The following is a 15,555-nucleotide window of genomic DNA, read 5'->3' as shown; positions in this document are numbered from 1 at the left end:
TATTATTAACAGGAAAAAATAAAATGAATTTATGTAATGAGGTAGCTATTCTAGAAGTTGTTTTCTTATGTATTATTTTATGTTATAAATTAGTAGACCCTTTATCGTACGAAAATGATCTCGAGACCTAGGAGAAGCCTCATTAATGTAGATCATATGTTAGTCTACGAGTAATATAAATGTTGAGCTGATAATTAAATACGGAGGATGTAGACATCAATGGGTAGTAGATTTATTTCTGAGTAGTGTGGCTTGTTCATTTTCTTCTTTATAGTTGGACTTTAGCCCCTGTAAGGGTTTTTATGTTTAAGATAGTATATGAACATATATTTCTGGAGGCTTGTTGAGACATGTGATATTCATAATTTGGATTATTTTGCTTGGATTGTTATGGTATTCTAGGCCTATATTAGATACTTTGTGAGAATATTACATTGATAGATCATGTGAGAGTTACATAAACTTTTTCCTCGTGAAAAGAAAGTGATTTTGGAGATGGATGTTTCAACTTGGTATCAAAATAGGGTATTCAAGTTGACCAATCCAAGATCACCGCAGTCTTGGGTTGGAAACAACCGAGCACCGTGGCGGAGGTTCGTAGTTTTCTTTGATTGGTTAGATATTATCGGTGCTTTGCGGAGGAATTTTTGAAAATCTCAGGTTGTGAAGATGATTGTGAAGAAATCAGTGTATTGTGTGGAGAGATGATTGTGAAGAAAAATTTCAGGAGTTGAAGAGGAGACTTACTTCTGCTCCTATTCTTGTAGTGCCTTGTAGTGGAGTAGGCTACCAAGTCTACTATGATGTCTCACACTTGGGCTTAGGTTGCGTTTTAATGTGGGAGGGCAAGGTCGTCGTTTATGCATTGCGACAACTCAAGGATTATGAACGTAATTATCCCACTCATGATTTGGAACTAGCAGTAGTTGTATTTGTAGTGAAGATCTGGAGGCACTATTTTTATCGGGAGAAGTCTGAGATTTTTACTGATCACAAAAGCTTAAAATATCTTTTCACCTGGTAGGAGCTGAACTTGAGATAACATAGATGACTTGAGCTGATAAATGACTATGACTGCACTATTAGCTATCACCCAAGAAAGGCAAATGTGGTAGCTGACGTCTTGAGTCAAAAGTCTATGAACAACTTAGCTTATATGAGCACTCATTAGGAGGGCATCTTGAAAGATCTATAGATGATTGATATTCCAATTATTTCTAACAGTACAAGTTCAAGATTTTTTGCTCATCTGGTTGTGAGACCGACTCTAGTTGAGAGGATCAAAATTACATAGGCAGAGAATCCACAATTCCTGCGAATATTACAAGTCCAAAGTTCGAGCAAATTGGGTTTTCGTATTGATAATATGTGAACTTGAGGTTTGGAGATGGATTCTGTGTACCGGATGTGGGTGAACTTCAAAAGGAAATTTTGGAGGAAGCCTATTAGATCTCTTTTAGCATTCACCCTAGGGAGATGAAGATGTATCATGATAGTCACAAATTTTTTTGATGGTCAGGATTGAAGAGGAGCATTGCAGAATTTGTATCTCGGTGCCTAACTTGTCAACACGTAAAGATTAAACACCAAAGACCTGTAGGGACCCTCAGACTTCTACCCATTCCTGAGTAGAAATGGGAGTATGTCACTGTGTATTTTGTGATCGGATTACCAAAGACTATTATTGGACTATATTTGCTGGGTCGTGTGCTCACTGTATTTTGGTGAAAATATTTCAGAGTTAAATACGGATGATGTGGACATCAAGTAGTAGCAATTTATTTTTGATTAGTGCAGCTTGTTCATTTTCTTTGTAGTTGGACTTTAGCACTTGTGAAAATTTTAATGTTTAAAATAGTATATGAATATATATTTCTGAAGGCTTTTTGAGGTCAGTGATATTCATAATTTAGATTATTTTGCTTAGATTGTTATAGTATTTTAGATCTATATTAAATACTTTATGAGAATATTATATTGACAAATCATGTGAGAGTCACATGAACTTTTTCTATGTGAAAAACACATAGTTTTGGAAGTTCAACTCATCTTAGGATAGGATGCAATACTAAGGACTCATTTAAACCCATTCAAAATTCAGTCTCTCTTTTCCAATTTTGAGACTGTTACCAACTTTGCCCGGGGCAGAAAATTTGCCTCGATTTGTTTGTCCAATTGTCAGAATCAACAAATTAAATTGAGACTTTGTCAACTTTTGAAGTGCTGTAAAGGTTACTCAATATCATAGGATTAGTCGGTCTGTACGCTACTATGCTTTGATACAGGGTTGTAAATGAGCAGAGCTCGCCGGCTTTTCCTTAGGATTGGTTTGAAATAAATTATGAGCTTAAAATTTTATTTAGACTTGGCTCATCTACATTTGAACCGAGTCTAATTTGAGCTCGAGCCGAGCTCGAATGGTAAACTAGCCATATGTACTAAGAAAGAGAGGAATTTGACATTGTAAGTGAGAAAACAAGCCCCATGTAAACCAGCTATGTAAAGCTAGGTAGAGGTGATCATCGAGTTGGTCGGATTAATTGGGCATTATGTTTTGCCAGCTTGCTCATCAGTTACTCGTCCCGGCCGGGTGAAATACAAGAAACTAAATAATCAATTTGTTTCTCTAAATATATAAAGTCAAACAAGCCTTTTGTGCATTATATATAAAGTGTAACACAAAAATTAATTTTAGTTTATAGGTTCTTTGAAACTAAAAGGGCTCGTATGTAATATTGCGTTGTTTACTTTAAATAAGTAGATATCAAAACATATTTTCTCAATATTCAATGAGAAGAAAAGAGGAAATATACAAAACTTTTGCTTAAATTGATTTCTTATCTAAATGTTATATAATTCTGCATCTAGAAACACGTGAAATCAAACCAAACGACTTCTCTAAGTAATAAGAGAAACTGGATCTGCATCAGTTTTCCAGCATGGCCGGATCTTGATTCAATTATGATTTTAGGAGAAGAAAAAAAAACCATAATTAACACCAAACAAAATGTAGTGATGCTCTTACAATGGCATTGAAGCCACAGGGTGGAAGGAGGAGGAAGGGCATTCTGCTATATTAACGCAAATAATCATCTCCAAATCGTGCAGTTTCTGAATCATAGGTGCATGAAGTAAATCTATAATTTCAGAGCTGAACTACTTAGAATAAGTGCACGGGCTAAGTAAACCCACAATTCCGTAACTTAGCATAGCAAGGTATATATTCCATTGCCAACAGGCACCTAATACATAACATCTATCACCCATACAATGCAAAACTGTCACACCTACTAATACAACCATTATTTCTACAATAATCCACTGACAAGCCAAACATAGCAGCAACGTTGCATGACAACTATTCTATTACCAAACTTCAGGAATTGAGCTTAAGTTTTTATTCAAGTGCTTCTCGAGATATTTCTGACTCTCCAAAAGTGCTGCAACATACTTGGATAAGATGAAAACTGTAACCTGAGAACTGCAAAACAAAGAGGACGCACTCTTTCAACTGCCATAAGAAAGGCATTCTATTTGTTTGAAAAATAACTCTAGAAACAGAATGCAGATCCTAGAATCAGACTGACACTTAGTTCAAAAGAGTTGATTGAACATATACAGTGACATCTGAATGCATGGGTAGCTATCAGAAATCAAGAGCACTATATTTTTGCCAAATAGATAAAAAAAATGTTCTAGAACTTATTTTAGGGATATATGTTCACAACTGTATTGATATGCTGGCTGCAAAGTTATTTAATACTACTATTTTATTCTAGATCCATTATTTCAAATATTCCTAATAAAAAATTCTGTAGTAGATTTTTCTCAGAAAAAAAAGAAAAGAAAATTTGTTGTATGCTAGATAATAAGATGCCCAATGACAATCCTTCATTTATTTTTGCATGGAACTATCAATTGGAACAAGAGATACTAATAATCTATGGAAGTGCTCCATCTTTACCTACAGAAGGCATGTGAGCAAAGATAATGTTTGAAGAGTGAAGAAACTGTGCAACTACTCGTAGTGGTCACAGATAAACTTGAACATGCAACTATTTTCCAGCATTCCCAGATTCTGATCAAAATCATAGTTTCGAGCATAGCATCAAGCAAACTATATTATCAAGAGGAAAATTAGTCATTAATTATCTAAAGAAACTTATATGCAGCAGTAACATGGGCACAGATCCAAAGTGATGAGCATTGATAACCAATTAAAGAGGAGGAAACTCAATTACCACCATGGCAGAGCAGCAGCAGCAGCAGTAGAAGCTTCTTGGATCTATTTATGTCTCACCAGATAATTTTCTGAGGAATACGGGAGATCTTGGGCCAGTCCTCACCGTTTGGATCTCGGCACCGCTCCTTCAAGACTGGGCACCCGAATATACCGATGAACGTAAGTGACTCAGGCAGATCCGGCAGAGACAATATATCAGGGCAATTCCAAAGCTGTAGGTTGCTGAGAGACTCTGGCAGATGAATCGGAAATGAGGATATACCATGGCACTTCGAAAGCTCTAGGATGCTGAGAGACTCCGGCAGATGCACCGGAAATGATGAGATACCACTGGATCCATCCAATCGTAAATCCAATCGTAGACTATGAAGCGACATAGGCAAATCGGACAACGACGAGATACTTGGGCAATGTTCGATCTCCAACCTCGTGAGTGCTGTCAAGTGAGACAGTGACAGGGATGCTAGGGATAAACAATTTAGCACCTGAAGTTTGGCAAGGTTGGGTAGATCTCCAGCGACGACGAAGCTCTTCATGCTCCTGCATCCCGCGATATTGAGAAATTGAAGCGAAAGTGGAAGCATGCGCCCACCACCACCACCACCTTCACTCGGCATCACCATCTCCAACTCCAAGCGAGAGCAGGTGTCAATTGCAAGGTCTTCTAAGAAGGGAAGGGCATACAAACCTCCAAGCGATCTAAGCGAACAACAGTAAGAAATTTCTAGATGATTTAATGCAATCAGGTGACGCAGGACCTCCTCAGATGGAAGGGCTGATATTGTGCTGATGCCACATAACTTCAAGGATTTGAGAGTAGTCAGCCTTTCAAGGGACTGAGAAAGTTCCCCATCTGTGATATCACAGTACTCTATCTTCAAACTTTCAAGCCACGAGGGAAAGATCACTTCAGTCGTCTCTTGCTCCCCAGAGATATCTTTTCGTTTCTCCTCATCAATCTTTTCTTGCTCCCCGAAGTTATCTTTTAGTCTCACATTTGAGAAGAATACTAGTGATCGACAATCACTTATCGCTAGCTCCTTAAGATGCTGAGGAAGCAAATGGAACTTCTTTAGATTGGGGAGACTCGAAATTTCCAGCTTGCAGCACGAAGGAAACAATTCACCCATGGGTGGAAGAACTTCCAATGAGGTGCAATTCTTAAACTCCACAGACCTCAAATTTTGTAGGCATCCTCGTCGTAGCAACCAATTAGGACAACTCGGAGACTGATAGCCTTCAATGGACAAATTTATTAGATTGCAATGTGGTCGAAGTCCCTCGAGCACCTCCCTATCCAAATCCCTCCTGGAGTCGCTCTCATTGTCGTTCTTCCATATCAACCGCAGACTCTCGAGATGTTCTTTATCTTCAAGATTGGCTTCCATGGCCTTGTCCTTGCCTTGAACATTCCCCAAATTGGAAATGATTAGCGATCCTTGGAGCTCCTTCAGGTTCTTTAGTTGACCTATATCATAACCCTTCTCCTTCTTTACATCAAATTTTGGTAATGTTTGGAGGGAGGTTAATCTCCCTATATCAGCTAAACTTGTCAGTGCACTATTATCTCCGTTGAAATGCCGCAAATTGATAAGGTTGTTCATGCTTCTTGGCAACTCACCCACTTCACATCCTTGGAGATCTAGGTAGCGTAGATGCTTTAAACCTCCGATTGAATGGGGTAATCTATGGATTCCCCGCCCGGATAGTATCAGAACACGTAGTTTTTTAAACTTCACTATAGCCGCTCTAAGAAGATTAGTGACACTGATAGTTGTTACCTCAGAAATGATAAGAGTGCGAAGATTTTTTTGTTTATGGATATCCTTTCTTTTTACCCATGTATTTACATCCGAGACATAAAGGCGGCGAATTGTAGAAGGGATTTCTTGCACCTGATCATTCTCTATCCTAAAACAATCTTCTTTTGAAACTAATGTAGCCAAGTCGTGTATCAAGTCATGCATTCTCCAATATTGGGTACCATCAAAATCTTTGACTAAGTCTACGAAAGAACCAGATACTAGCTCATTAAAGTAATACATTCCTATGTCCTTCATTGTTTTACTATTCTTTGATGTGTCGATAAAACCTTCAGCTATCCATAGATGAACCATCTCTTCTACTTTAAACCAATAGTCTTTAGGGAATAGACTGAAATAGGAGAAACATCGCCGCAGAGGAGCATCTAGACGTTGATAACTCCATAACAGAGCTTGTTGAATGTCATGAAAATTGTTTTGATCAAGAGTAGCTCTCCAAAAATTAGCTTCTAGGCTTTTACTCAGTTGATCACCCACTACTTTTGCTACCAAAGGAGATCCATGCAAATTATGCACTATCTGCTTTCCTATATTCTCTAGCTCCTCTTGTAGATGCTTGTCACTGAATTTGGCATCACCAACAGCATGCTGCATGAAAAGAAAAACAATATCATTCTCTTTAAGAGCCCTCAATGTGATACTGTATTGGGGGTGCAAGGCTGTCGACAAATTCTGTGTTCTTGTAGTCACCAAGATTTTGCTCCCCTTCCCAACAGTAGCCAAAGGAGCAAGAAGAATTTTCCATTCTGCCTCATTCACAATTTTGTCGCACCAAACATTATCTAATACAAGCAACACTTTCTTTGATTTTAGTAGATTTAGAAGCATAGGTTGCATTGAGTCAATGTTCTCGAGACAGAATTCCTTCTTGGAAGCACATTTCACCATCTCCCTTGTATGCTTTAACACGTCGAGCTTCTGAGATATGTTGACCCATATCTTGATATCAAAATAATCAACTATTCTTTGATCGTTGTAGATAAGTTGTGCAAGAGTAGTCTTGCCGGCCCCTCCTATGCCCACAATGGCAACAACTGAGTAGCTATTTCCAGTTTCAGAAGCTTCGGATTGATCTAATAAATATTCGTTTATAGTGTGATACTCGTTGTCTCGCCCAAACACTATACATGGAGGTACGGAGGTAGTGATATTTGGTCGTCCTCCATTCTCCAAATCACGGGCAGTCGTGCTGACTCCAATTTGCATTTCAAAAAATTCACGGAATGTCATAAATTCAGCGGCGACCATCTCCAACTTTTTCAGACTTCTTCTTAGATTAATCTTTTCAGGTAAAAAAATGGAAATCATAGTGTTTATTACCTTCCGTTCAACTTTCATGAAAGGTTTGATGAATGAAGGATAAGTATTGAGATCAGACACCTCCTTAATGAATTGGTATTTGCACAAGTCCAACATGTCTTCCACCTCGTAAAAAGCACTTTTGAACTTCCTCAACCATAGTTCCATCGTTTTCTTGTGCTCACTGTTCTCCGCAGCTTCGACCGCGAGCTGAAGGTGGGGAGGGATGGTACTCTCCAGTTTCTCCAGCCTATCCTTGATGTCGGCATCACCAATGTAGGAGAAGCCTTCGTTGAGTAGCCTAGTAACTATGGGAGATACCACCCATCCTAGTCCTGCAAGCACTGCTGCCTCCGCCATGGTTGGACGACAAAGCAAATGAGGAGGGATGAGAGGAGAAAGAAGGAAGATCGATTGAATTGTAGGTGAGATGGATAGAATGAGAGAGATGATGAAACAGAACACGCTGAACAGATTTTTGGCTTTTCTTCTTCAGTACGGACTCTTCTCTTTAAGGATAATTATTGAGGATGAGTTGGCATTAGAATTTTTTTTTTCTGTTGAGAAAAAACGAGTTGGCAATATAATTAATTAACAATAATAAGCTGTAATAGTGGGTCTGCAGCTGTCTCGAGTGAATTAATACCTGCCATTCTCTTACAGCTCAATATATCAAGTCAACTGGTTATATAGCAATATTACTCAGATATTGTTATCTATTCCATTACATCTATCAGCAAATTTGCTTCTATGCTTAACACGTTTATTCAACAATGTACTTCTTGCCTAACACGTTCGCTTTTTTAATACGAAAAAGAAAAAAGAAAAAAGAAAACCATTGTGTAACAAAATCCTATGGATTTGAATTTCTTAAAAAAAAAACTATGGATTTGATTCTAAAACTTAAAAGTGACTTTAGACAAGACGAAAAAAGAACATGGAGGCTGATACAAGGCACTCATTGACCCATCTTTACCACATAACACCAAAATTCACCTTTCTCTTCTTATAATCAGAAGAAAAAAAAAGAATTATGGTGGTGAGTTGATTGTTTTTGAAGTGCCCATCTGTATGGTTTCGGTAAAATTTGTTTCCATGATGTCTTTCTTTCTTTCTTTTGGTGTAGCATTAATTGTCACAGTACCGCACCTTTTATTATAGTGGTAAGTTGATTGTTTCAGCCTGGGTAAGTCTACTTAGAAATATTTTATGAAACTAAATAATCCCTTGGTGAGTGCCAGTAGCTCCTGCGTTTGTTTACTGCAACCAAATAAATCTTAGTTGTTATACGCTGGGGTTTCTACTTCTGTACCTCTGTCCCTTATTCATATACATACCCCTCCAAAGTTAATTTGTATTTGCATGTACGGACTCCATAAACTCCCCTTTAGCTTATTATTTTTGGCAATGATTAGTGAAATTACAAGCCATTTATCTTAGTTATGCCATATTTATTGATACAGTTAGTTTGCCACGTGTTGGTATTTCATTCAAATAAGGTGCATGTTTTCATGTTAACTCTACAATATGAACTCAAGACAAAATGATTTTTTTAGTTTTGTGATTAAACTGGCAAGTTAACTGTTGACATATCTAGATGTTATTGTTTTTAATGGAGCAATAGAGGGAATAAAAATGTGCTAACATTAGCTGTGTTGAATTTGAATAACCAATTGAATCATTTGAATTTGTTACTAGTTATTGACAAACCAATGTGCTTAGATTTTTATTCTACATGTAAAGATAGTTGACGCTGCTAATTATATCTAGGCTAGGTGGTGCTAATTTCATAATTAACACCGCGCTAGATTAGTAATGATCTTACAGTTGTGAGTTCTGTCATGAAGTAAATCTACAATTCCAGAGCTCAACTACTTACAGCAAGTGCATGAATTAAGTGAACTCAGAATTCCATAACTTAGCATAGCAAGGCATATTCCATTGTTGCTAATACATAACATCTGTCACCCGTACAATGCAAAAGTGTAACAACTACTAATAGACAGTTTGCATTCAACCATTATTTCTATAATAAATCCAGTACTGACATGCCAAACATAGCAGCAACATTGCGTGCCAGCTCCATTATTAGATTTCAGGATGGTATAAATCGTAACAGCAGAAATATCAAGCTAAAGTTTTTATTCAACTGCTCGATCCATTAATTTCTGGTGCTCCACAAGTGCTGCAACCTTCTGGATAAGCTGGAAACTCTTACCAAATTATATAAAATTTTCTTCCTCACACTTACTCATATTTGAAAGTCCCACCCAATCAATAATTTATATTTAGAAATCACTGACTCGGTTAGCAATTTTTAAACACACGAGATCCTCGTATTTAAAGTTTCAAAATGACTTCGAGGTTAGAGGCAGACTTAAAATAGTAGAAACTCTTAAATACCCTGACTTGACTGCAGAAAATTTGTGCAGTTTCTGAATTGCGCCACTACTGATGCATGAAATAAATCTACAATTCATTAACAAAAAAAGAAGTAAATCTACAATTCCAGAATTCAAAATACCTATAATCATTTAAGTGCATGAAGTGTTCCATGACTTAGCATAGCATAGTTATATTCCCTTGTCCATAGGTACCAAATACATAATATCTGCCACCCATACAATGCAAAACTGCAAATGCTTTGTAATTTATCAAAGAAGTTAAATTTCAGACCCACAGATGCTGCTAGATGATTCTCCAACCAAAACAGACAGATGGTAGGTAATTGTGATGATCCTAAGCAATGCAATTGCTGACACACTTCCATTTTTGAATCATGTTCTCTGCCTGTACAACTACAACAGACAGTCTACAATTTTTTTTAAAAGAACAATACAGCAAAAAGAATGCATTCAACAATTATCCCTACAATAATCCACTGGCATGTCAAATATAGCGGCAATGTTGCATGCCAACTCCATTAGACTTAGAGGGTATAAATCATAACAAACACGATATCAAGCTAAAGTTTGTATTCAACTGCTTCTCAAAACATTTCATAAGCCTGAAAACAAGGGTGAACCCTCAAGCTGGTGGGGCTTCAGCCATTTCCTGCTCAACTGGAACAGTATGAACAGGGTAATACTTGTAGTGCAGCTCACCAACATCGTCACCTGAGAGCTTCTTCCATCCATCAGGTCCAACATAGTAAACTACAAAAAAAATGGGGCAGAGATGCCATAAGAAAGACCTTTCCATTGAAAAATAAATCTAGAAACACCTTCCTGCTGGGGTTTAGAAATTCATCAGATCAAATGGAATGAAGATTCTAGGATCAGACTGGCACTTAGTCTAAAAGAGTTTATCCAACATATCAAGCTGAAAATAATGACATAGCTATAGACAAATCAATAGAGAGCAAATCAAAGCACTATACTTTTGCTTCATTCTATACCAGCTGTCCTACCACAATAGATAGAAGCATGGTAAACAACATCCATGTATGGAGTCTGACAATCTATTGCAGCTGAATGTAGGACTATCAAAATAATCGAGCAGCTCAAGCTCAGCTCCAATAATAATAATCTAGTTGAGCCTGAATAGCTAATCTAGGCTCAAAATTAGTTTCAACCCAACCTTTGAACAGAAACCAGCTGGCCTTTGCTCAGCTTGATAAGGCTCCATTTAATTTACACATTAAAATATAATTATATACTATGTATGAATAGTTTGGGACCATTAGATCTTGATCTAATTGTTCAAACCTATTAATACCAATCTCTCTCCTAGGGTTGTCTTCTTAAGGCTTGAATTAAGCCTTTATTCAAGCTTGAACGAATTATATTGGGTAAACTGGAGACCAGGGGAGGTACAATAAATGCAGCCAGATAGATACTTGCCCCTCCATGGAATCCACCGAGCACACTCCTTTTCCACTTAAAATCCACCAAGGGAATACGAGCAAACAAGAACTTCTAAAAAATAATTGTTTAATAACTCATAGTAAGCTTCCTTTCCATTGCTGTGGTACATTTATAGCCCTCACTTCATACATGGGGCATATGAAACATCATGCAATAACTCTTAATCATCTCTTAGAATTCCCAGATATACAAGACTCCAAGAGGCCTATTACAAAATACTAAAAGACTTTATGAATCCCAACACCTACCTCTTTTAACTTCTTAATCCCTAATAAATATTATAATAATACTTCCATCCAACCATCTACCATCATGACGATAGAAAGTCAAATACTCATGCATGCAAGAGTTGGGAGGTGTACTCTACATGCATGGATTTAGTTTGGAGCACCATATTTCATAATTATCTAATGACAAATAAGATAATTATGTAGAGATCCTCATGCTATCTGCTTAGCACAAAATATGCTTTGAGATATAGTAAAAGCTTCATATCATCACTATTCATGTTGGCCATCAACTTTGGACTTGTTCGGTATATATAACGGACACTCTCGGTGTCAATCAAGCTTGAGCCAACTATCTTGATTAAGTCTTAAATTCCGCCAAAATGAATCGGACATCATATTGAGGCTCAAAATTAATTTAAAGCAGAGCCTGATCAAGCCCAGGCTCGTTTACACCCCTAGCAGCATGCTCATGTAATAGTTGTATATACAGTTGAGGTAAATAACACGTAACAGATGAATACACCATCCACAAAAGAAAGAATTAGAATGGAAATGGCATATTACTAATCTTCATTCTATTACTTCAGTCACCCCCTAAAAGCATGCCATTAAAGAGTCATCCATAAGTTCATATTACAAGGTGTAATAAAACTTAAGTTTTATATTGCAATTAGAATACATAATGACGTGCCAACGTGCTAAACTTGGCATAGCCACCAATGGAGATTAACCAAATTGACAAAATAATCTGCAGGAAAGGTATGAACTAAAAGTCAAATAAAAGTAATCCTTGAAAAATAGCACATACCACTGGCAACACCGCCACTTGCACCATCTCGAAATGTTGCATGATAAATAGCTCGCCGTGCAAGCTCAGCTGCTTCCTCAATTGACATGTCAAAACGATATCTGATAAAGCAACAAATGCATGTGTAGGTTGTTGTCAAGATGATACATACTTCATTACAGTAGAAGATACAAATATCAATGCCTACCCATTATCCAGGACTCCATAAGCATATGGGGATCCAGACCCCACAGAAAAACGGGTTCCCTTGAGCCTTCCTCCTTCACTGTCTACATAATATAGACCAGGCCCCTAAAAGGAAAACAATGATGTAGCAAATCAGTCATGTAGCTGAAGGCAAATAAGAGTAGACATGAAGTACCTTCTCATCCCATCCAGCAATCATGGTGCCAATTGAGAGGCCCATCCCACGATATGAATAAAGTATATTTGCCAACAGCTTTGAAGCACCTGTAACTGAGATCCTTCTCTTGTTTGCTAGTTCATGCAGTCGGCACTGCAGAAAAGGAAAGTCAGACCAACTCTTAAGATATTGAACAAAAAAACTTTTACTAAGATCACCAGCCTAAGTATAGCAGATCAAAGGTGAAGATCGAAGAACCCATCTGCAGAAGCAAAGTGTACTTAATATGGTAGTGTAAACACCAGATCTCTACACTTACCTTGATCCCCAAATTTCGATGCCAAAATTGGCAATCAGCAGCCCCTCCAGCCATTGTTCCAAGCATGTAAGGGTTGATCTCGATAATTTTCTTAACAGTCTGAGAAGCTGCAGATTAAAAAGAAATTTTCAGTGAGACTATTAACCAACAGAGGTTCAGTAGAGCTAATTAGAATAATATGCAATAGAAAGTGAAACTCAAATCAGATGCTATAGATTGTTATATAATGCAAAAATGAGCTGTAATCATATCAAGTTGGGTACTTGAATATTGACATATTCTGCCACAAATAGACTCAGTCACTTAGAATATAGTCTTCTAAAAATGTTCTGCTGTACCTTTGTGCAATTAAATAAAAGATGCCGCAATAAATAATTGGCTGGCACTAAGTAAGGGTACAATATCTTCATAACTCAAACACAATAATTTTTAAGTAAATGGGTACATACAGCATGTTGCCTGGCAAAAGATTTGTGTGCCTTCTTAATGTGTAATGTTAATGTCCCTAAGAACAGGACCAACAGTTTAGTTTTGTCCTGTTGAAAGTGTTCTACCAGACAAAAAGTTGGAGTTTCCTGATAGTATCATAAAGAATAATGTCAATCATTGGGCTGTGCATGAGTTCGAAATGAAGGTCGTATATATAATCAGTAAAACTGTATATATAAACAGTAAAGGATGATGTGATGAAGTAAATAATCATAGGACATCTTGAACTACTACAATTCATGCACATCGGTCCAAAATGAAGAGATTATTTTTAACACAGAATAATATAAGAAAATTTAAGTCTTTGACTACATATACTTGTCTCCATGAATCTCAAAATAAATGCATTCTTTAATAAAACATCAAACACATAAACACCCTTTGTTCTAGACACTATGACTACATATGCTAGCTTCCCTGATTACAAAGAGATAAAAAGAGACCTCGCCAGAAAACACTTGTTTTATGATCTACGTAGTTTTCTTTCTCTTTCACATAGATGTTTTAAGGTATAAGGTTACCTTAAATGCTAGCTACTTATTTGGACAAGTTCAGACAACGTACAATCACCAATTAACTTTTGTCTTACATAAAGAACCTCTCTTATCAAAAACATTCCTAGACAGCTAGTATAATTGGTCAATTGTTAAATTTGTCAGTAAAAAGAAGCTAAAAATAGCAAGCACAAGCATAACGATCTATCCAAAGACCCTAATATTGCTCATCCCTATGAAAATTAATGCAGGAGATGCGCTATGATGATGTTATCCAGTTAATAACAAGTAAATTTACAACATGTGAACAAGAAACATTAGTATGCTATTCCAGTTAAAATTATATGCTAACGGGAGAACTTGACTCCTGCAAACAGCAAATATATATATGAAGAAAAAAAGAAGAATCCAGAAAACATGTATATCTGAGTTCTAATTAGAATCCTTATAAGATTTTGAAAAATGTTGCAATTCACTACTCCTGCTTACAGTCTAATATAAAATTTCAATTGCAAACTAAAATCATACTGGTACATTTCTTCCATAAGCAAAAGGAAACCTTTATTTAGATGTAAAAATGAATGACACTTAAGATATTTTGTCAAAAGCTATATCACCCTAGTTCTTCCTAATGTGGAACATAATTTTCCATGTAATCTGACAGCAACATCAACAATGGTTCTAAAGTTTGGAGTCCATATAAATTTGGTTCGAAAGTTTCTAGCTCATTACTGCAATTTAAAAATTCCGATCTCTTTGTCTCCAACTACTTATGATAATTCATAACATGATATCAGTTTTCTATAGGCTGCTTATAGGCTTCAACATCCATCAGGGCACAATTCTTATTTCCTAATTGTGTAGACACCAAATACTTTGCAACTAATGAGATTTGCCCTACATTCAAATATATTTCAGGGATCGATAATTGCAAGATCTCCCTTTAAAGATATATAACTTTGACCACCTATTTCACAAGTAAGGACGCGTCAATCTTATTCTTCTGAAATAATGAAGAAAACCTCTAAAGTTAATAGTCACGATTACAAACCAGAGCAGAATATAAATGGAAGCAAGTAACAAAGATTGCAACCCTAAGAAATGCTCACATATATATCCTCCCATGCTAGCCCTAGAGTCCGCAGCGACCATGACGCCATCCTTAAAGATAAAGGCGAGCGTCGTCGTTCCCTTGGCGTGCTTCAGCATCCGAGCCGCATCCTTCTGGAACGAATCGAACTGGTTTCCAATAGCCACGAGAAAAGAGAGAAGAGAATAAATTAGGGCAAGCACAGACATTTTTTTTTGGAGAAACCCTAGAAAGAAAAAGAAATGGGGAAAGAGACGAATCGACTCACATCGGAGGAAGCGGGGAGATCGAAGGAAGGAGGAGCGAGGAGGTTGTCGGCGCCGAGATCGTCGATGGCAGCGGGGAGAGAGGGGAAGGATTCGAAGCCGGTGGTGTCGAGCTTCATACTTGCAGTTCGAGAGAGAGAGAGAGAGAGATAATGGGATCAGAGTGAGGAGGCGTTTAGTATGATTTATGGAGAGAGAGACTTGGGAGGAAAGAAAACAAAGGAATTTATCATAGAGATGGAGTACATGGCAGGATAGAAATGTAATTTAGAAAAGAGCTTTTTG

The 15,555-nt window shown here is 37.2% G+C and overlaps 2 protein-coding genes across 3 annotated transcripts; both read right to left on the bottom strand.

Moving 5' to 3' along the window:
* Positions 1-3,146: 3,146 nt before the first annotated feature.
* On the bottom strand, positions 3,147-7,988 carry LOC140767951 (disease resistance protein RGA2-like). 2 transcript variants are annotated; one of them, XM_073108009.1, is made up of 2 exons: positions 4,245-7,988; positions 3,147-3,481 (listed from the first exon to the last, which is right to left on the bottom strand). In XM_073108009.1, the coding sequence occupies exon 1, from the start codon at positions 7,723-7,725 to the stop codon at positions 4,297-4,299; it is 3,429 nt and encodes a 1,142-aa protein (XP_072964110.1). In that variant the 5' UTR covers positions 7,726-7,988; the 3' UTR covers positions 3,147-3,481; positions 4,245-4,296. The 2 variants fall into 2 exon arrangements, with proteins under 2 accessions (XP_072964110.1, XP_072964109.1); XM_073108008.1 differs by having other exon boundaries at positions 4,242-7,987.
* A 1,998-nt stretch (positions 7,989-9,986) lies between these two features.
* LOC140769311 (proteasome subunit beta type-5-A-like) lies at positions 9,987-15,475 on the bottom strand. Its single transcript, XM_073109974.1, has 7 exons — positions 15,273-15,475; positions 15,024-15,153; positions 12,932-13,038; positions 12,631-12,765; positions 12,457-12,560; positions 12,270-12,370; positions 9,987-10,520 (listed from the first exon to the last, which is right to left on the bottom strand). The coding sequence occupies exons 1-7, from the start codon at positions 15,387-15,389 to the stop codon at positions 10,393-10,395; spliced, it is 822 nt and encodes a 273-aa protein (XP_072966075.1). The 5' UTR covers positions 15,390-15,475; the 3' UTR covers positions 9,987-10,392.
* Between the last annotated feature and the right edge of the window lie 80 nt (positions 15,476-15,555).

Source organism: Typha angustifolia, chromosome 10 (genome assembly GCF_048772165.1).
Source record: "Typha angustifolia cultivar Huaian chromosome 10, ASM4877216v1, whole genome shotgun sequence".
Lineage (NCBI taxonomy): Eukaryota > Viridiplantae > Streptophyta > Magnoliopsida > Poales > Typhaceae > Typha > Typha angustifolia.
This window is presented reverse-complemented; position numbering and strand designations above follow the sequence as displayed.